We start from the raw sequence: 21441 nt of genomic DNA, 5'->3' as shown, positions 1-21441 counted from the left end.
TGGAGAAGCAAGGAAGTCCTTCTGGTATTTCAATAAGGAACGTCGGAGCTTTCATCAGAAACACAGATGCCTGCATCCAAGGGGACAGCCATCGGGATCGATCTGGGCACCACCTACTCCTGTGTGGGGGTCTTCCAGCATGGCAAGGTGGAGATCATCGCCAACGACCAGGGCAACCGCACCACCCCCAGCTATGTGGCCTTCAACGACACCGAGAGGCTCATCGGCGATGCGGCCAAGAACCAAGTGGCAATGAACCCCGCCAACACCATCTTTGATGCCAAGCGGCTCATCGGGAGGAGGTTTGATGACCCGACGGTGCAGTCTGACATGAAGCACTGGCCCTTCCAGGTGGTGAGTGACGGAGGGAAGCCCAAGGTGAAGGTGGAGTACAAGGGGGAGAACAAGACCTTTTCCCCAGAGGAAATCTCCTCCATGGTGCTGACCAAGATGAAGGAGATTGCTGAGGCTTATCTCGGCCACAATGTCACCAACGCTGTCGTTACCGTTCCTGCCTACTTCAATGACTCCCAGCGCCAGGCAACCAAAGATGCTGGTGTGATAGCGGGTCTCAATGTCCTGCGTGTCATCAATGAACCGACAGCAGCTGCCATTGCCTATGGCCTGGACAAGAAAGGCAAAGGGGAGCGTAATGTTCTCATCTTTGACCTGGGTGGTGGCACCTTCGACGTCTCCATTCTCTCCATTGATGACGGGATCTTTGAAGTGAAATCGACAGCCGGTGATACCCACCTGGGAGGAGAGGACTTTGACAACCGCATGGTCAATCACTTCATTGAGGAGTTCAAGCGGAAATACAAGAAGGACATCAGCCAGAACAAGAGAGCCGTGAGGAGGCTGCGGACGGCCTGCGAGAGAGCAAAGAGAACTCTGTCTTCCAGCACCCAAGCCAGTATTGAGATTGACTCTCTGTTTGAGGGTGTTGATTTCTACACCTCAATCACCAGGGCTCGGTTTGAGGAGCTGAACTCTGACCTGTTCAGGGGCACTCTGGAGCCAGTGGAGAAAGCCCTGAGGGATGCCAAGCTGGACAAATCCCAGATCCATGAGATTGTCCTGGTCGGAGGCTCCACCCGCATCCCCAAGATCCAGAAGCTGCTGCAAGATTTCTTCAACGGTAGGGAGCTGAACAAGAGCATCAACCCCGATGAGGCCGTGGCCTATGGGGCAGCTGTCCAGGCGGCCATTCTGATGGGGGACAAGTCGGAGAATGTTCAGGATCTGCTACTCCTGGATGTTGCTGCTCTGTCGTTGGGGCTGGAGACGGCAGGTGGAGTCATGACCACCCTTATCAAGCGGAACACCACCATCCCCACCAAGCAGACCCAGATCTTCAGCACCTACTCCGATAACCAGCCTGGTGTCCTTATTCAGGTGTATGAAGGCGAGAGAGCCATGACCAAGGACAACAACCTTCTGGGCAAGTTTGAGTTGAGTGGCATCCCTCCCGCTCCTCGTGGCGTACCCCAGATTGAGGTGACCTTCGATATTGACGCCAATGGCATCCTCAATGTCTCTGCTGTCGACAAGAGCACTGGGAAAACAAACAAGATCACCATCACCAACGACAAGGGCAGGCTGAGTAAGGAGGAAATTGACAGGATGGTGCAGGAGGCCGAGATGTACAAGAATGAGGATGAAATGCAGCGGCAGAAGATTGCAGCCAAGAACTCCCTGGAGTCCTATGCCTTCAACATGAAGGGCTCTGTGGAGGATGAGAAGATGGCTGGAAAGATCAGTGCAGAAGACAAGAGGAAAGTTATTGACCTGTGCAACGAGGCAATATCATGGCTGGAGAAGAATCAGATGGCAGAGAAGGAAGAGTTTGAGCACAAGCAGAAAGAGCTGGAAAAAGTCTGCAACCCCATCATTGCCAAACTGTACCAAGGAGCAGGCGCAGGGGAATCATGCAGGGCACAGGCTGGGAATGCCAGTTCCTCTGGACCAACTATTGAGGAGGTGGATTAAAGGACTGTAAATGTGACAGTATGGGGCTTGCTCGGTTTGAGCTCTCTGGACACTTCAGTGGGTCTGATGCTGATGTTGGCTCTTGGGAATAGTCTCCACTGTAACACCACTGGGTCATGTCAATGTCCTGAGTCTGGCTGTGATGTTCTAATTGTAAACACTGGTAACTGGACTATTCAATTCCTTTGATCCAATTCTCTGTATCGGGGGTATTTTTTTAATGTCACCACTTTTGGAATGTAAATGTTGTACAGTATTAAATATCTTGTTATATTTGCTTGGAATAAATTGTTAAATTTTTCAATTGTTTGTAATTTTGTAAATACCAGTGTAGCTGGGAAGGAATGTTTTTCTTTTGATTTCAAATATTGAAACTCCCCAATTTATGGGTGTTAAAATACTGCTGCATATAATCGGGTGACCCTTCCCCAGGCTCCCTTTCCCAGGGATATCTTCCTCCCAGATCCCATTACACTGTTCCTTGTTTCTGGATCTGGTTGTTAACACTTCCCCACTCTCACAGGTTCCGTGTGGCATTACTTTACCAGAAGGCCTGTGGTCCTTCAGGAAGGTGACTAACCCTCAACGTGGACAGATCCAGTGATGTTGGCCTTGGCCAGCAGCTCCAACATTGCCCCCCGACAAAGTATAATTAGCTGCCTTGGGGGAGGATTCCACACCCACATGCTGGGAATGAGGACTGGTTGTTGCAGTCGGCTCTGTGGTGAGGAGTGTGGGTCTGGACAGGTAGATGAGGGGGGGGGGACTTGTATGATTATGAGAAAATGTGTGTGCATTTTCTGAGTTGAGTTTACAAAGAATTTTTACGTATTAATCATTTCAAGCCTTGCAGGCATTTCTGTAGGCTGTACATAGACTCCTTGACTGAAATCTCACCCCGTCGATAAGCCCATTAACAGAGGAACAGAATGAGTCCATTGAGCTGATCGATACTGATTCAGTATAGGATTATTGCTTATTTATTTCCCTCCTCAATCCCATTCTCCTGCTTTCTCCCTCTCTCTCTCTCTTTCTCTCCCTCTTTGATACCCTCACTAATGAAGGAAGTACCAATCTCCTAAATATATCCAATGACTTGGGGCCTCGGCAGATTCACACTTTGACTAAGGAAGTTCCTCCTAATTTGTGTTCACAGTACGTGTATACAAGACGCCATTTCTCTCGAGGACACTGACACCCAGGGCAGTTGCTTACAGGAGGTTTAATGGAATGGAAGTATTCCTGAGGATAGGAATTCTCTCCTGTTTGTTACTGAAGAGATACTGGGGTAATATCCGCGATGTTGGTGGCATTACTAAAAAAGAGAAAAGTAGAAACGATCGACACCTGTTAAATTTGGATGTTCACACGAAATTGTCACCCCACCACTCAGCCCCCGTACAAGGCCGTCAAGGCATTGGAATGATTTCTTCAGTAACACTGGATCACCAAGCACACTCGAGCAAATCCCTGAAGATGAGGGATTTTTTTTTTTTGAAAGGAAGCGTTGAAAGCACCCTCGAGTCATTTCTGAACAAAATAAACTTTTGCTAGACTGTAAAACTGGGGAAGCAAGGAACAATTGAGCAAAAAAAACACTAATCTCAGGAAGTTGTAAATCCATGAAATTTACTAATCCGTCCTTTGCAGATTACAAAGGCAACCTAGTAAATTTTCAGTTCTGCCCCACCGATCTTGTGTCTGCCTACTTGGACTCCATTTTATCCCCCATAGTTCAGATTCTCCCACCTACATCCAGGATACATCCCATGCCCTTCACCTCTTCAATAACTTCCAATTCCCTGGTCCCGACCACTTCATTTTTACCATGGATGTTCAATCCTTATACACCTCCATTCCCCATCAAGAAGGCCTCAAAGCCCTCTGCTACTTTTTGAATAACAGACCCCACCAGTTCCCCAGCACCACCACACTTCTCCGGTTGACGGAGCTTGTTCTAACTCTCAATAACTTCTCCTTTGGTTCTTCCCAATTTCTCTAGATCAAGGGCATAACCATGGGCACTCACATGGGCCCCAGCTATGTCTGCCTCTTTGTGGGTTATGTGGAACAGTCTATGCTCCAAATCTATATTGGCACCACTCCCCAACTTTTCCTCCGCTACATCGACAACTACATTGGTGTTGCTTCCTGCACCCATGCTGAGCTCATCAATTTCATCAACTTTGCTTCTAACCCAGCCCTTAAATTCACTTGGTCCATTCCCTCCATTTTCTTGATCTCTCGGTCTCCTTCTCTGGAGACAGACTATCCACTGACATCTTCTACAAACCCACTGACTCCCATAACTATCTTGACTATACCTCTTCCCACCCTGCCCAATGCAAAAATGCCATTCCCTATTCCCAGTTCCTCCGTCTCCGCCGCATCTGCTCCCAGGATGAGGCTTTCCGTTCCAGGACTTCTCATATATCCTCTTTCTTTCAGGATCATGGTTTCCCTTCTGGCGTCATCAAAGATGCCCTCACCCGCATCTCCTCCACTTCCCGCACTTCAGCCCTTAACCCATCCTCCCGTCACCACAACAGGGACCGTGTTCCCCTTGTCCTCACCTACCACCCCACCTGCCTCCGGATCCAACACATTATCCTCCGCAACTTCCGCCACCTTCAACAGGACCCCACCACCCAGCACATCTACCCCTCTCAGCTTTTCGCAGGGATCATTCACAAATGCTACACCTGTCCCCACACCTCCCCCCTTACCACCATTCGGGGCCCCAGACAGTCCTTCCAGGTGAGGCAACACTTCACCTGCGAGTCTGCTGGAGTTGTCTATTGCATCCGGTGCTCCCGGTGCGGCTGCCTCTACATCGGCGAGACCCGACACAGATTGGGGGACAGCTTCGTCGAACACCTCCGCTCCGTCCGTCACAATAGACAGGATATCCCGGTTGCCACCCACTTCAACTCTGTCTCTCATTCCCATCTAGATATGTCCGTACAGGGCCTCCTCTACTGCCATGATGAGGCTAAACTCAGGTTGGAGGAGCAACACCTCATCTACTGACTGGGTAGACTCCAGCCTGGAGGTATGAACATTGAATTCTCCAATTTCAGGTAATTCCATCCCCCTCCCCCTATCCCAGGTCCCTCTCTGCCTCTCTCCCCTTTCAACTTTCTGCTCCTTTATCTCTACAGTTCTTTCATGCTTATCCCGTCCCCCTTTATCTTGACCCTGACGAAGGGTCTTGGCCTTAAACGTTGGCTACGCTTTTCTCACGGACGGTGCCTGACCTGCTGGGTTCTTCCAAAGTTGTGTACGTAGCGTTGTTGATTCCTGCCCAGCGAGTCTCAGCGGAGGTCTAATCCACCTTCCTTTTCATCGCTCTGCTCTGCAGCCACGCAATTCCCCACTGTCGTCGGAGAGGGCGGAGAAGGTTTGAAGCCGCTCAACATCAGACTCCACCACTGCATGAGCGCGACTTCATCTCGTTCTCCGGTTGTTCTAATGACATTTGAGATAGCTGTGTCCTAATACGAACGCTCTCAACTTTTGTTAACTCCGTTCCGACACAAACTAAGGAAGTCTATAATGTTACGTATTCAGGCAACAATAAATATATGAGTTCGACAAGGGTTTCTTATAACAAACAACACGTTTATTAAACACAGAAAACAAACCCCCCCAAAAGTAAACAAACACTACCGGAAACAGCTGCTGAGCGGCTGTTCAAACAGTTCGTAAAGTGATATTCCAAAACAGTTCTTAAAGTGATATTCCAAAACAGTTCTTAAAGTGATATTCCAAAACAGTTCTTAAAGTGATATTGCCAAAAGTTCAATATGCTCACAGTCCATTTAAAAGGAGAGACTTTACAGGACGATTTAAGTTCTTTTTCACGTCGCTTGCTTCGATTCCCGACGTCGAAATTCCCACGAAGAATTTACGAAACAGAACGGCTTAAAGGCACTGACCTTTCCTTCTCCACTACCTTCAATCCTTTCTAGGTAAACCTAGGGATTAACACGAAGATAGTCAACGAAATCCTTCCAAATAAGGATCAAACAAAGGTCGCCCCCGTTTCACCGTAGAAAGCGATTCTCCTCGATCTTTAACTTCCAACCTTGAATCTTCACTCTCCTTTAATTCTCAAACTAACAGAATCATAAAGAACCTGTTGGCATTAACCTTTTAAACTTTAGGCATTAAATAAAAACTTCACCCTTCAACTAAACTGCGTCATCACTTCAAACACGCAGTGGCATGAAGTCAACTTGGCAAATCCAGCCACGAACTGCCCCTCCTCACAGGGTGGGGTCTACCTTTTATAACCTGTAAAAAACCCGTCACATGACCTCTACTGGCGGGAAAATGATGTCATTCCACCATCAGAAGACCATCACCTCAAGTCCAGTACAGCTTCAACCCCAGTCACATGACAAGGGCTCCACTGTCATGTGTCACGAGTACGTAACAATAATAAAACATTGACTCCCAAAACGAAGCACCGGGCAAGAAAATTTCTAATTCTGTTCTTACTTTGAAAATCAGGGGAGAGCGCGAACGCAGTCCCCCACTACCACAAATTTTGCAGTCGAGTATCCCGCATTTGGGGACATCGCAGGCGTCAGCACACCCGAAGTGCAATGGGATAGCCTCGTCCTGGGAGAACCGCCTTCATGATCACGGTCTCTCCCCTGCCAGGTAAGTATGCTTTCCTCTCTCCGCCAGCCACATCCAGGCCTATGCCATACCCCTCAGAGTTAAGGCAAACAAATATTTTAAATACCTACTTCCTACTTTTACACACCATCCCCCTAGAGTACCGTTACCACAAAGACTACAAATCTAGATTAGTTGATTAGCTGCTGTAGTTCACTGGTGACAATTTCCAGACCCTTAATCTGCATCTTTTCCAAAAAAGGAAATCTGCGCCACGATTGGTTTTGCAGCGACTGCCCGTTACCGAACCCGACCGCACGGTGGCAGTGTTTTCATTGAGGAAATACAGGGAGCTGCCTGAGGCTCACAGGGTAAATGAACAGGCGACCCCTTCCCCTGCCCCGCACTGGAAAGGGTGAAGGGGTGATTAGTCAGCATGTTACAGGGGTGTCAGCTTTTCACTTATGAAGGGAGACTGAGCACAGAACAGCACACGAGCAGATCTTTTGGCCCAAAATGCCTGTTCAGCTAAATTAAATGAAACTCCTTCTGTCTGCGCACGGTCCGCATGTTCATATCCCGCATGTTCCAGTTTAAAACCCTCTTAAGCTGCACCGTATCCGCTTCCACCACCATACCTGCAAACCTGTTCCGGCAGCAAACATCAACGTGTGTGTAAAAAAAATCTCCTTTAAGCTAACCCCCATCATAAAAGTGGATGTATTTGAATTTTCTCTTCTGCAGAAAAGATTCCAAAAACCTCTTCTATAAGTGTTTCTCAGCAGTTTTCAAGTTTTGCCTCCATTCTTGACACTCGAGAGAAATCCAGAGGGTTAGATAAGTTTTCTTAGTGGAGGAGAAGGGTGAGCGTAAATGGGAGAGAGAGGCCACGGGTGGGCTGAAAACAAGAACTTTTACCCCATGGCCGGGCAAGCTCAAACCAGGGGGCCTGAGGACTGGACACCATCTATTCCAGCAGACTCAGGAGGAAAGTAATCAGGAGACACCACTCACCCCGGCCACTCCCTGTTTGACCTGCTGCCGTCCAGCAAAAGGTTCAGGACTCCAGAAACCAGAACAAATAGACGGAGGAACATCTTCTACCCCAGAGATGTGAACAAATAGACAGAGGAACAGCTTCTACCCCAGAGATGTGAACAAATAGACAGAGGAACAGCTTCTACCCCAGAGATGTGAACAAATAGACAGAGGAACAGCTTCTACCCCAGAGATGTGAACAAATAGACAGAGGAACAGATTCTACCCCAGAGATGTGAACAAATAGACAGAGGAACAGCTTCTACCCCAGAGATGTGAACAAATAGACTGGGGAACAGCTTCTACCCCAGAGATGTGAACAAATAGACGGAGGAACAGCTTCTACCCCAGAGATGTGAACAAATAGACGGAGGAACAGCTTCTACCCCAGAGATGTGAACAAATAGACTGGGGAACAGCTTCTACCCCAGAGATGTGAACAAATAGACTGGGGAACAGCTTCTACCCCAGAGATGTGAACAAATAGACTGGGGAATAGCTTCTACCCCAGAGATGTGGCTTCTATCACACCACTCCCACAGAACAATGACTGAAACAGTGAGCACACACAAGGATTCAAATACTTGCACTAACGGCACTTTGTGCATTACTGTTACATTCTGGTGCAGCTGGAACTTATTTTCTGCTACTTATCTATTTAATTCTGTTTTTCTAATACTGTCTTGTTTTTATCTACCGTTTTATTTAATTACCTGAGAGGAAACCAAACAGAGTTTCATTGTATCTATGTATAATGACAATAAAGATCATTCATTCATTCATTGAGGTGCAAGGGTTAGCGAGGAAGAACTTCATCTGTGGTTGTAATCTGGAACCTACTGACGGGGGGGAGTGGGGTAACAGGGACTGTCACAACATTTAACATTTAATGTGGGGGACCATTTCATCAAACACCTCCAGTCCATCCGCCAAAAATGGAGCCTCCCACTGGCCACACAGTATAGTTCTGATTCCCATTAATGCTCGACTGGTCAGTCCATGACCTCCTCATGTGATATGATGAGGCCTCCCTCAGAATGGAGGAGAAAAACCTTAGGGTTTCCAATCAGGGTATCCCCCCCCACACCCCCCCCCAGCTCTTCCTTTCCCTACCCTGGCCCTTTACACTTCCCAGCTGCCTGTAACTTCCCCAGGTCCACTCCTCCTTCCTTTTCTGCTACAGTGCAATCCCCTCACCTGTCAGATTCCTCCCTCTCCAGCCCTTTACCCATGTTAAGTACCTGGCTTCACCGGCTGGCTATCCTCCTTTCCTTCTCCCCACTTTTCTTTATTCTGGCCTTTTCCTCTTTCTTTCTCAGGTCTGAAGAAGGGTCTCGGCCCTCGGCCTGACCGTTTGCATATATGCTGCCTGACCCGCCGAGGTCCTCCAGCATTTTGTGTCTGTGTGTGTTGCTTCGGATTTCCAACACATGCAGAATTTCTTGTGTTGATGACTGAAGAAGCGTCTCTTGTCAGTTTTCACCCTCGGCATCTTAACCGGAAGACTGCAATCATGAGGGAGATCAGTGGGGAGGGACGAATGGACAAGTGAGTTACGTAGGGAGTGATCCCTGCGAGGAGAGAAAGTGGGAGGGAAAGGTGTGCTTGGTGGTGGGATCCCGTTGCAGATGGCAGAAGTTACGGAGAATTATGTGCTGGATGTAGAGGCTGGTGGAGTGGTAGGTGAGGACAAGAGAAACTCTGTCTCTGTTAAGTGGCAGGAGAATAGGGTGACAGCAGATGTGCGTGAAATGGAAAAGATGCGGGTGAGGGTAGAGTTGGTGGTGGAGGAAGCGAATCCCCTTCTCTGAAAAAGGAGGACATCTCCTTTGTTTTGGAATGGAAAGCCTCATCCTTAGAGCAGATGCAGCGGAGATGGAGGAATTGAGAGAGAGGGGATGGCCTTTTTACAAGTCACAGGGTGGGAAGAGGTATAGTCCAGGTTGCTGTGAGACTCAGTGGGTTTACAAACAATTTCAGTAGATGAGCTGAGCTGAGTCCAGAGATGGAGACAGAAAGATCAAGAAAGGGGAGGAAAGTGTCAGAAATAGACCAGGATGTAGACAGGACGGGACTGAAGCAGGTGGGATAAATCTGAGGCATGGTATGAAAATATAAGTTTGGTGAGGCAGGAAGAAGCAGGTTTTTGTTCCTTGGGTAGGAGGTAGAAAGGGGAGATGTGGGGTGAAGGAACTATGAGGTTGGTGGCAATCCCTAGAGTTAATAAGATTACTGATGTTGTGAAAGACAGTAGCCTGGTGCTCCTTAGCAGGGTCCTGTTCGAGGGGTATGTAAGAGGAGGTGTCTGAGAATTGTCGCCTTTCCTTAACAAGGTAGAGGTCAGTCCGCCAGACTACTACAGCACCCCCACCCTCATCTGCGGGTTAGATGGCGAGGTTAGGATTAGTACAGTGAGAGTGGAGAGCTGTGCGTTGGGCAGGAGTGAGATTAAGATTGGAGAGTGGAGTCGAGACGGTTGATGTCTCGTCAGCTGTCAGCAATGAAAAGATCCAGAGCTGGCAGGAGACTAGACTGGGACGTCCAGGAAGAGGATGAGGGTTGAAGACGGGAGATGGGGTCATCGGTGCGGGGTGGGGAGTCCTTGCCAAAGAAGCAGGCACGGAGACGGATGCGGTGGAAGAAGGGTTCTGCGTCAGGGTGGGCGAGGAACTCACTGAGGTGTGCGCTCAGGGTTACAAAGGAGAGGCCCTTACTGACCTCAGAAGGTTCTTCCTGAGAGAGGGGAAAGTCAGAGGGAATTGTGGAGACCCGGCACGGATGAGGGCTGGGATCAGCGGGGGCAAGGGGATTGACAGTGTCTGAGGAGAGGGAAGGTGTGGTGAGATGAAGATGGGGTCTCTCAGGATGGCGGTAGGATCTGAGGGACACAGGACTGCAGTGCGGTGGTGGGCGAAGGTGAGACTGGGACAGTGGGTAAAGTCCCGGCCTGGAGGTGCTGTCGATCAGTGTCCAGGCTGGAGTTGGGGTTGGGGGTTGTTCAATCGGCACTTTGAAGGTGTCCAAGGTCCTTGGAACCCACACTGACCACGGTGGAGCCCGGGTTCTGTATCTACTCGGGATCGTCAGAACCGTTGAGGTTGGCAGCAGGGATCGCAGTCTGGAGACATCAGGGCCTGCCGGCATCGGAGACGGCATGATTCTGTAGTCTGAAGCCGGGTGATCTTCCTTCCAATCTTTACAGGGCATGATAAAGGAGAGGAACCGACGATTGAAAGTCAGAGAACGTGTAGAGCAGAGCCATTGCAGGTAGGGAGAGAGAATGCCAGAGGGTCACCTATCACCCCACCAGCCCGTGTCCATAATTCTCCGTAACATCCGCCATCTGCAACAGGATCTCACTTCTAAGCTCATCTTTGCCACCCTCCCCTCACTTTCTGCTTTCTGCAGGGATCACTCCCTACCAACTCCTTGCCCATTCCTCCCTCCCCACTGATCTCCTTCCGAACAGTTATTCTTGCAAGCTGAACCTGCCCCTACACCTCCTCCCTCACTACCATTCAGGACCCCAAACAGTCCTTCCCGGTGAGGCGTCATTTCACCTGTGAGCCTGTTGGGGACACCTACTGTGTCCGGTGCTCCTGGTCTGGCTTTCTGTGTATCGGTGAGACCCGACATAGATTGGGAGTCCGCTTCATCGAGCAACAATGCCCCAGCCACCATAAACAGTGGGATCTCCCAGTGGCCACCCACCCATTTTAATTCCATTTCACATTCCCATTCCGACACGTCTAGCCATGGCCTCCTCTGCTGTTGTGATTAGGCCACTCATAAGTTGGAGGAACAACACATTTTATTCCATCTGGGTAGCCTCCATCCTCATGGCATGAACATTAATTTCTCAAAATTCCAATAGTGGCCCTCCCCCTTCATCATTCCGCATTCCCATTTTCCTCTCTCACATTATCTCTTTACCTGCCCAGTATCTCCCTCTGGTGCTCCTCCTCTTCCCTTCAATCCATGGCCTTCTGTCCTCTCCTCTCGGATTCTCTCTCCTCCTGCCCTTTATCTACTTCCCGGCTCTTTACTTCATGCCCTTCTCCTCTCCCTATCACCTACTCCTGTATTTCTTCCACCCCTCCTGAGGAAGAAAAATAGTAAGACATTGTGACGAACATGAAGGGGTTAATGATCTTCTAGTATGTGAATTCAAAGTCTGTAATCACTTATCTGCTACTGATGTACACTGTGTGACTGAAGTGTGCTTTCTAGACAGGATGGCAAAATAACCTTGTTCTGAGCATTATCACATGTCTGTGCTTGGGAAAGCCTGATACACTGTCCTGAGAACTAACACTTAAGAAAATGTATAACTACTCAAGGACATATAGTGCAACTTTGCTATTCTACCGAGTTGTAGTTGAAGTTGCCTCTTTTTCAGATTAAGTGCTTTTTGTCACGTACGCCTGGGGTGTAAATAAGAGTGTAATCCGTTGTCGAGCAGAGTCTCAGAACTCCCAATTTATTCTGTGACTGAACTCAGACTTGTGGAAAGACAGTGGAAACACACCAGTGAGCGCTCATAGTGTGAATAAAGCTTTGTGCCATCTTAACTGAAACTGAAATCCTAGACGGGAAAAGCGGGAAATGTGAGCAGTCGATCGGCTAGCACTGATCCTGCTAACAAACCAAAGAGTTCCGGAGGTAAGACAAAGGCTTTGAACACTCAACTGCAAGTAGGAAAAAAGACCGCAAAAAAAAAGATTAAAAATATAAAACTGCACCGCCAGCAAATAGGAGGCCCCTTAGTCCCAGCTGGATCCCCGGCAGATATGGTAATCAGAGAGACCGGAGACGATCAATATCGATCGTTTCACATGTTATTGAAGTGGTCTAAAATGGTTGACAATGTATGCAGATCAGTGTTTTATTTGGAAATCATTGCGTACAGCACCAAATTGGTAGCTGAATTACAAAAGAGACATAAATGTGAACAAGATATTGAACATATTCAAGTTGCTTAGTCACTTTTCTCCCTGCTGTCTTTGGCATTTACCCATCTTTGTCCAGACTAATAAATCCTCTTCCAGCAGAGAATTCCCATTGGCATATCCAAATGACACTCACTTCAACGGTTCCTCAGCTTGTTTTTGATTTGATTCATGAGGCTAAAACCTCTTTCATGAGCAGCACTAGTTGTAAGAAAGGTTCTGCCATTGTCCGTCAGCTTTGCAAGGTCACAAAACTCTTCATTTTGAGTTGCAAATGTCACCATTTCAGACGAGCTAGTAATCGGTTAGGATTTAATCTTTTCCTGTACAGTAAATTTGAAGTCGTTGTACTGCTTCACTATGACAGCAAGGAAATCAGGGTATTTTCCACACAAGGCACTGACCTGGTCTTTGCCAAAATGGAGGTCCCATCCCGCATGTACAGAAAAATCAAAAGCCGCCCATTGTACCTCACCCTCAGGAAACCTCTCTTCTCAATAAACACAGAGGTGGTTTATCAAGGTCACCAGAGAATTTGTAGCTCCTGTCACAAATTTGGCTGAGAAAAATGTAACTTTCTCACTCCAAGACACATTGTCTCCCAGATACTTCCTTCTTATCTCGTTAATTTTGCCTCGTGCAAAATGAAGTTCATCAATTGGCATTAATACACTCCTTTGCAGTCTTCAACAGCGCAGCCTGTTCTTTAGAGACATCATTTAAGACGACTAAAGCTATATTTATTCACTGTTTATCAAATTTCTGTGACAATATATCTTGTGATATATCTTATCATCCTCAGAATATACAATCAATGCCTCGTACGTATTTATGATTGTCTGCAGTGCAACGCGTCTAGACAGCATCTCACTTTATTCAATGGTCTGAAAGCAAGAGCTTCATTCCCAGAGGAGTCTGCAATTCCTTTACATGTGCATCTTTTAGCTGAAGATTGAGAAAACACCCAGAAACCACCCAGGCCAGGCTCTTCTCTTGCTGCTGCCATCAGGTGGAGATACAAATGCCTCAGTTCTCAGACTCACCACCACCAGGTTCCCGAACAGTTACTACCCCCCAACCATTAGGCTCTTGAACAAAAGGAGACAGCTACCCTCATTTAAGGACTCAGTTATATTGTTATTTCATGTTTGTTATTTATTTATATTTGCACGGCTTGTTTACTGTTTATAGTTCTGGATGTTTACAGTTACTGTTCTATAGATTTGCGGAGTATACCCACAGGATGAGAATTTCAGGGTTGTACGTGGTCAGATGTATGTACTCTGATAATAAATCTTACTTTGAACTTTGATAACATAAAGAAATGCGAACACATAATTTTTGCCTCTCCAGCTGTCCGGCGTTTGGACACACTTTTCCATTTGTTCATCGATGTGTTGGACTGAATGCACGGAGGTATTCATTTTAACTGCCAGCAAAATGCTGTCAATAAGAACTTGATCTCCTCTGAGTTTGATCGTTTTCGCTCTCGTTCATCCGCACAAAACGCACGTAGGGCCTGTAGCGGGGTAATGGAGGATTTTGTCACCGAGGCTTTTGTACACCATTCATATGGAATTTGTTTGCTAAATGACGTTTCTAAATATTACTCCACTTCTTCCCACTTGCAAATTCCCCAGCAACTCTTGCATCCGTGACAATCCACACAGCTAACACCATTCTCTGCATTATATTTCTCAGAGCTGCAGGTTCCAAACTCACAAGCGTTCAGTGTAGCTTTTTCAATTGTTTAAGCCATTCCACTTCGAATGAACTCACTCTTCACTCAGCCTGAGGTCACCTGGACAGAACACTGTTCATCGTCACCATCAATATTTAACGCCGTGATTCCCACAGTCCTGATCAACAAGCCATGAACACTACCTCACTTCTTTTTTAAAATTTGTGCCTCTATATGACTTATCTTATTTTAACTGTTTAATATGCACAAATATTCTTATTTTCTCTAATACCATGTATTGCATCGTACTGTTCCCTCAAAGACAGCAGATTTCACTACATGTGCCAGATTCTGACTTTGTGTTGAGGACACATCTAACATGTCAAGGAGAGACGTTATGAATGCAATGGGAGGTGAGAACCCTTGACCAAAACTGTCACTGAAGAGAGTGATGAGCAAATGGGTAGGCCGAGTAAACAGTAGACAAGTCCCCAGACCCTGATGGAAAGCATCCCGGGGAACTGACAGAAAGAGCTGACTTTATAGTAGATGTGTTTGTGGAAATTTACCAATTTTGCTTTGTGAGGAACAGTCCTGAATTTCAATATTCAGCCTCCCAGAATGAATTGGAGGTCAGTGGTCAGTTCTTGTTTAACAGCTTAGTGGGAAGAGAAAGATTTTGACCTGTTTGTGGGTATGGAAGGACAGTAAAGTCATGGCATCATTCTGTATGAACCAATCCCCATCATTCTGCACTGACCTACAAACACACACTTACACGAATCAATCACCCACACACTGGGGGAGATTTACACTCAGTGGCCACGTTATTCGGTACATCCCACACATAATAAATTCTGTCTTAGTGTGCGTCTGTGCTCTAACACGTCCATTTCAATGCTCTACGTGTTGTTCATTCAGAGAGGCTCTTCTGCACACCAGTGTGGTACCACGTGGATTCTTCAGTTACTGTCACCTTCCTGTCATCCAGAACCAGACAGGCCATTCTTCTCTGACCTTCTCAATAACAAGGCATTTTCACTCTCTGCATGGTTTTGTTTTACACACCATTCTCTGTAAGCTTTAGTGAATGTTGTGAACAAAAATCCGAGAGATCAGTATTTTTTCAGATACTCAAACCACCCTGTCTGGCACCAACAGTCATTCCACAGTAAAAGTCACCTAAAAAGTCACATTTCTTCCCCATTCCAATGTTTGGTCTGGACAACAACTCAACAATGTCTGAATGCTTTTATGCATTGAGCTGCTGCCACATGATTGGCTAATCAGTCATTTACATTAACCAGCAGACACACAACTGTCCTGTACCTAGTAAATTGCCCACTGAGTGTACGTCTGTGAGTGTACCTGTATATTTATACCGAAACAAAAGAACTCTCGCAAATTTCATTACTTCTGTCAGCCTAAAAATTCTTTTTTAAACTCCATGTCCCGCCCAGAACAGGGCCAACACCGGAAAATTCCTTTTGTCAAAATTAAATGTCACAAACTCTGACTTTCTCTTTTAAGTGTTTGTTCTGTTGCTAATTTGGTCCTGCAGGTATTACCCAGAGCTGTCGTTCCTTGTTTACTCGCTTCGTCCCTTAAGGCCGGAGAATTCCCTCCCCAGAAGGTGCTTGAGACTTTTTCTTGCGCAGAGGGAACTTTTGGAAGAGGTGCAATATTGCTTGTTTCGTACAGTTTAACAAGTGTTTCAAAGGGTTCCTGAATGACTCTGTTTCTGCCGGAACCTCCCTGACTGCCCCAGATCTTCCTCGCTGTTTCCAGAATTTTCGCGAAGCCCCGGCAAGTCTCGAACTAGCAGCGCTGTCATTGGCCGCCGCCTCGGAACCTTCTCCAACCTTCGGCGGTGAGTCACTCGCCCGCGTTTTCATTGGTTTACCTAGACGCCCCTCAAGAACGAAGCACCGCCCACATAGCCGCGCTGGGACTATATTAAGGGACGGAGCAGCAAGCCATGCAGTAACGATCGGCTTGGAGAAACAAGGAAGTCCTTCTGGTATTTCAATAAGGAACGTCGGAGCTTTCATCAGAAACACAGATGCCTGCATCCAAGGGGAAAGCCATCGGGATCGATCTGGGCACCACCTACTCCTGTGTGGGGGTCTTCCAGCATGGCAAGGTGGAGATCATCGCCAACGACCAGGGCAACCGCACCACCCCCAGCTATGTGGCCTTCAACGACACCAAGAGGCTCATCGGCGATGCGGCCAAGAACCAAGTGGCAATGAACCCCGCCAACACCATCTTTGATGCCAAGCGGCTCATCAGGAGGAGGTTTGATGACCTGACGGTGCAGTCTGACATGAAGCACTGGCCCTTCCAGGTGGTGAGTGACGGAGGGAAGCCCAAGGTGAAGGTGGAGTACAAGGGGGAGAACAAGACCTTTTCCCCAGAGGAAATCTCCTCCATGGTGCTGACCAAGATGAAGGAGATTGCTGAGGCTTACCTCGGCCACAATGTCACCAACGCTGTCATTACCGTTCCTGCCTACTTCAATGACTCCCAGCGCCAGGCAACCAAAGATGCTGGTGTGATAGCGGGTCTCAATGTCCTGCGTGTCATCAATGAACCGACAGCAGCTGCCATTGCCTATGGGCTGGACAAGAAAGGCAAAGGGGAGCATAATGTTCTCATCTTTGACCTGGGTGGTGGCACCTTCGACGTCTCCATTCTCTCCATTGATGACGGGATCTTTGAAGTGAAATCGACAGCTGGTGATACCCACCTGGGAGGAGAGGACTTTGACAACCGCATGGTCAATCACTTCATTGAGGAGTTCAAGCGGAAATACAAGAAGGACATCAGCCAGAACAAGAGAGCGGTGAGGAGGCTGTGGACGGCCTGTGAGAGAGCAAAGAGAACCCTGTCTTCCAGCACCCAAGCCAGTATTGAGATTGACTCTCTGTTTGAGGGTGTTGATTTCTACACCTCAATCACCAGGGCTTGGTTTGAGGAGCTGAACTCTGACCTGTTCAGGGGCACTCTGGAGCCAGTGGTGAAAACCCTGAGAGATGCCAAGCTGGACAAATCCCAGATCCATGAGATTGTCCTGGTCGGAGGCTCCACCCGCATCCCCAAGATCCAGAAGCTGCTGCAAGATTTCTTCAACGGTAGGGAGCTGAACAAGAGCATCAACCTCGACGAGGCCGTGGCCTATGGGGCAGCTGTCCAGGCGGCCATTCTGATGGGGGACAAGTCGGAGAATGTTCAGGATCTGCTACTCCTGGATGTTGCTGCTCTGTCGTTGGGGCTGGAGACGGCAGGTGGAGTCATGACCACCCTTATCAAGCGGAACACCACCATCCCCACCAAGCAGACCCAGATCTTCAGCACCTACTCCGATAACCAGCCTGGTGTCCTTATTCAGGTGTATGAAGGCAAGAGAGCCATGACCAAGGACAACAACCTTCTGGGCAAGTTTGAGTTGAGTGGCATCCCTCCCGCTCCTCGTGGCGTACCCCAGATTGAGGTGACCTTCGATATTGACGCCAATGGCATCCTCAATGTCTCTGCTGTCGACAAGAGCACTGGGAAAACAAACAAGATCACCATCACCAACGACAAGGGCAGGCTGAGTAAGGAGGAAATTGACAGGATGGTGCAGGAGACCGAGAAGTACAAGAATGAGGATGAAATGCAGCGGCAGAAGATTGCAGCCAAGAACTCCCTGGAGTCCTATGCCTTCAACATGAAGGGCTCTGTGGAGGATGAGAAGATGGCTGGAAAGATCAGTGCAGAAGACAAGAGGAAAGTTATTGACCTGTGCAACGAGGCAATATCATGGCTGGAGAAGAATCAGATGGCAGAGAAGGAAGAGTTTGAGCACAAGCAGAAAGAGCTGGAGAAAGTCTGCAACCCCATCATTGCCAAACTGTACCAAGGAGCAGGCGCAGGGGAATCATGCAGGGCACAGGCTGGGAATGCCAGTTCCTCTGGACCAACTATTGAGGAGGTGGATTAAAGGACTGTAAATGTGACAGTATGGGGCTTGCTCAGTTTGAGCTCTCTGGACACTTCAGTGGGTCTGATGCTGATGTTGGCTCTTGGGAATAGTCTCCACTGTAACACCACTGGGTCATGTCAATGTCCTGAGTCTGGCTGTGATGTTCTAATTGTAAACACTGGTAACTGGACTATTCAATTCCTTTGATCGGGTTCTCTGTATCGGGGGTATTTTTTTAATGTCACCACTTTTGGAATGTAAATGTTGTACAGTATTAAATATCTTGTTATATTTGCTTTGAATAAATTGTTTAATTTTTCAATTGTCTGTAATTTTATTTAAATACCAGCCTAGCCGGGAAGGAAGATTGTTCCTTTTGTTTTTTTAAAAAAATTGGAAGTCCCCAATTTATGGGTGTTAAAATACTGCTGCATATAATCGGGTGACCCTTCCCCAGGCTCCCTTTCCCAGGGATATCTTCCTCCCAGATCCCATCACACTGTTCCTTGTTTCTGGATCTGGTTGTTAACACTTCCCCACTCTCACAGGTTCCGTGTGGCATTACTTTACCAGAAGGCCTGTGGTCCTTCAGGAAGGTGACTAACCCTCAACGTGGACAGATCCAGTGATGTTGGCCTTGGGCAGCAGCTCCAACATTGCCCCCCGACAAAGTATAATTAGCTGCCTTGGGGGAGGATTCCACACCCACATGCTGGGAATGAGGACTGGTTGTTGCAGTCGGCTCTGTGGTGAGGAGTGTGGGTCTGAACAGGTAGATGGCGGGGGGACTTGTATGATTATGAGAAAATGTGTGTGCATTTTCTGAGTTGAGTTTACAAAGAATTTTTACGTATTAATCATTTCAAGCCTTGCAGGCATTTCTGTAGGCTCTACATAGATGGTTATTAAACTCCTGAATGAAATCTCACCCCGTCGATAAGCCCAAACACAGAGGAACAGAATGAGTCCATTGAGCTGATCGATACTGATTCAGTATAGGATTATTGCTTATTTATTTTCCTCCTCTATCCCATTCTCCCTCTCCCTCTCCCTGCATAACTTTTGATACCCTCACTAATGAAGGAAGTACCAATCTCCTAAATATATCCAATGACTTGGGGCCTCGGCAGATTCACACTTTGACTAAGGAAGTTCCTCCTAATTTGTGTTCACAGTACGTGTATACAAGACGCCATTTCTCTCGAGGACACTGACACCCAGGGCAGTTGCTTACAGGAGGTTTAATGGAATGGAAGTATTCCTGAGGATAGGAATTCTCTCCTGTTTGTTACTGAAGAGATACTGGGGTAATATCTGCGATGTTGGTGGCATTACTAAGAAGGAGAAAGGTACAATTGACACCTGTTAAATTCAGATCCTCACAAGACATAGCCACCCCACCACTCTGTCCCCAGACGAGGACAACCTATAGGGGGCCGTCAAGGCATTGGAATGATATCATCAGCAATACTGGATCAACACACAGACTTGAGCAAATTCCTGAAGCTGAGGGATTTTATTTTGAAAGGAAGCATTGAAAACGGCCTACAAGAAGGGTGAGAGCTGTCCCTATTTCCTGAGGAGACTGAGGTCCTTTAACATCCGCCGAACGATGCTGAGGATGTTCTACGAGTCTGTGGTGGCCAGTGCTATCATGTTTGCTGTTGTGTGCTGGGGCAGCAGGCTGAGGGTAGCAGACACCAGCAGAATCAACGAACTCATTCGTAAGGCCAGTGATGTTGTGGGGGTGGAACTAGACTCTCTGACGGTGGTGTCTGAAAAGAGGATGCTGTCCAAGTTGCACGCCATCTTGGTCAATGTCTCCCATCCACTCCACAACATACTGAGATCACGGTCTGGAGACATCCGGGCCTGTCAGCGTTGGAGATGGCATGATTCTGTAGTCTGAGGCCGGGTGATCTTCCTTCCAATCTTTACAGGGCACGAAAAAGGCAAAGAACCGACGATTGAAAGTCAGAGAACGTGTAGAGCAGAGCCATTGCAGGTAGGGAGAGAGAATGCCAGAGGGTCTCCTATCACCCCACCAGCCCGTGTCCATAATTCTCCGTAACATCTGCCATCTGCAACAGGATCTCACTTCTAAGCTAATCTTTGCCGCCCCTCCTTTCATTTTCTGCTTTCTGCAGGGATCACTCCCTACCAACTCCTTGCCCATTCATCCCTCCCCACTGATCTCCTTCCTAACACTTACCCTTGCAAGCTGAACAAGTGCCACACCTGCCCCTACACCTCCTCCCTCACTACCATTCAGGACCCCAAACAGTCCTTCCCGGTGAGGCGTCATTTCACATGTGAGCCTGTTGGGGACACCTACTGTGTCCGGTGCTCCTGGTCTGGCTTCCTGTATATCGGTGAGACCCGACATAGATTGGGAGTCCGCTTCATCGAGCAACAATGCCCCAGCCACCATAAACAGTGGGATCTCCCAGTGGCCACCCACCCATTTTAATTCCATTTCACATTCCCATTCCGACACGTCTAGCCATGGCCTCCTCTGCTGTTGTGATGAGGCCACTCATAAGTTGGAGGAACAACACATTTTATTCCGTCTGGGTAGCCTCCATCCTCATGGCATGAACATTAATTTCTCAAAATTCCAATAGTGGCCCTCCTCCTTCAGCATTTCGCATTCCCATTTTCCTCTCTCACATTATCTCTTTACCTGCCCAGTATCTCCCTCTGGTGCTCCTCCTCTTCCCTTCAATCCATGGCCTTCTGTCCTCTCCTCTCGGATTCTCTCTTCTCCTGCCCTTTATCTACTTCCCGGCTCTTTACTTCATGCCCTTCTCCTCTCCCTATCACCTACTCCTGTATTTCTTCCACCCCTCTCCCAAGCTTCTTCCTCTTTCTTATCATTTTTCTTCTGCAGTCCTGATGAAGGGTCTCGGCCCGAAACGTCGACTGTACTCTTTTCTGTGGATGCTGTCTGGCCTGCTGAGTTCCTCCAGCATTTTATGTGTGTTGCTTGGATTTCAGCATCTGTAGATTTTCTCTGTTCTGTTCTGAGACATGGGAATTCAAACCGGTTTTCCCAGGACAGCCAAGCCTCAGGCAACTTCAGGGCACAGTCTTATTTGACACATGAGAAAATCTGCAGGTGCTGGAAACGCTAATTGCTGGAGGAACTCAGCATGCTTGGCATAATCCATGGAAAAGAGTCAACGTTTGGG

At 47.8% G+C, this 21441-nt stretch overlaps 2 protein-coding genes and 1 non-coding gene across 3 annotated transcripts; 2 read left to right on the top strand and 1 right to left on the bottom strand.

Moving 5' to 3' along the window:
• LOC132394622 (heat shock cognate 71 kDa protein-like) lies at positions 1 to 2185 on the top strand. Its single transcript, XM_059970967.1, has one exon. The coding sequence runs from the start codon at positions 67 to 69 to the stop codon at positions 1987 to 1989; it is 1923 nt and encodes a 640-aa protein (XP_059826950.1). The 5' UTR covers positions 1 to 66; the 3' UTR covers positions 1990 to 2185.
• A 4316-nt stretch (positions 2186 to 6501) lies between these two features.
• On the bottom strand, positions 6502 to 6665 carry LOC132394867 (U1 spliceosomal RNA). The gene has a single exon (XR_009512413.1). It is a non-coding gene; the product is annotated as a U1 spliceosomal RNA (small nuclear RNA).
• Positions 6666 to 16307: 9642 nt separating this feature from the next.
• LOC132394620 (heat shock cognate 71 kDa protein-like) lies at positions 16308 to 18498 on the top strand. The gene has a single exon (XM_059970966.1). The coding sequence runs from the start codon at positions 16346 to 16348 to the stop codon at positions 18266 to 18268; it is 1923 nt and encodes a 640-aa protein (XP_059826949.1). The 5' UTR covers positions 16308 to 16345; the 3' UTR covers positions 18269 to 18498.
• Positions 18499 to 21441: the final 2943 nt, after the last annotated feature.

The sequence above is a fragment of the Hypanus sabinus genome, chromosome 5, assembly GCF_030144855.1.
Source record: "Hypanus sabinus isolate sHypSab1 chromosome 5, sHypSab1.hap1, whole genome shotgun sequence".
Taxonomy (NCBI): Eukaryota; Metazoa; Chordata; class Chondrichthyes; order Myliobatiformes; family Dasyatidae; genus Hypanus; species Hypanus sabinus.
The sequence above is the reverse complement of the archived record's forward strand: the minus strand, read 5'-3'. Positions and strand labels throughout refer to the sequence as shown.

Coding starts and splice junctions, on each gene's coding strand:
- LOC132394620 (XM_059970966.1), top strand. CDS start 16,346: ATGCCTGCATCCAAGGGGAAAGCCATCGGGATCGATCTGGGCACCACC.
- LOC132394622 (XM_059970967.1), top strand. CDS start 67: ATGCCTGCATCCAAGGGGACAGCCATCGGGATCGATCTGGGCACCACC.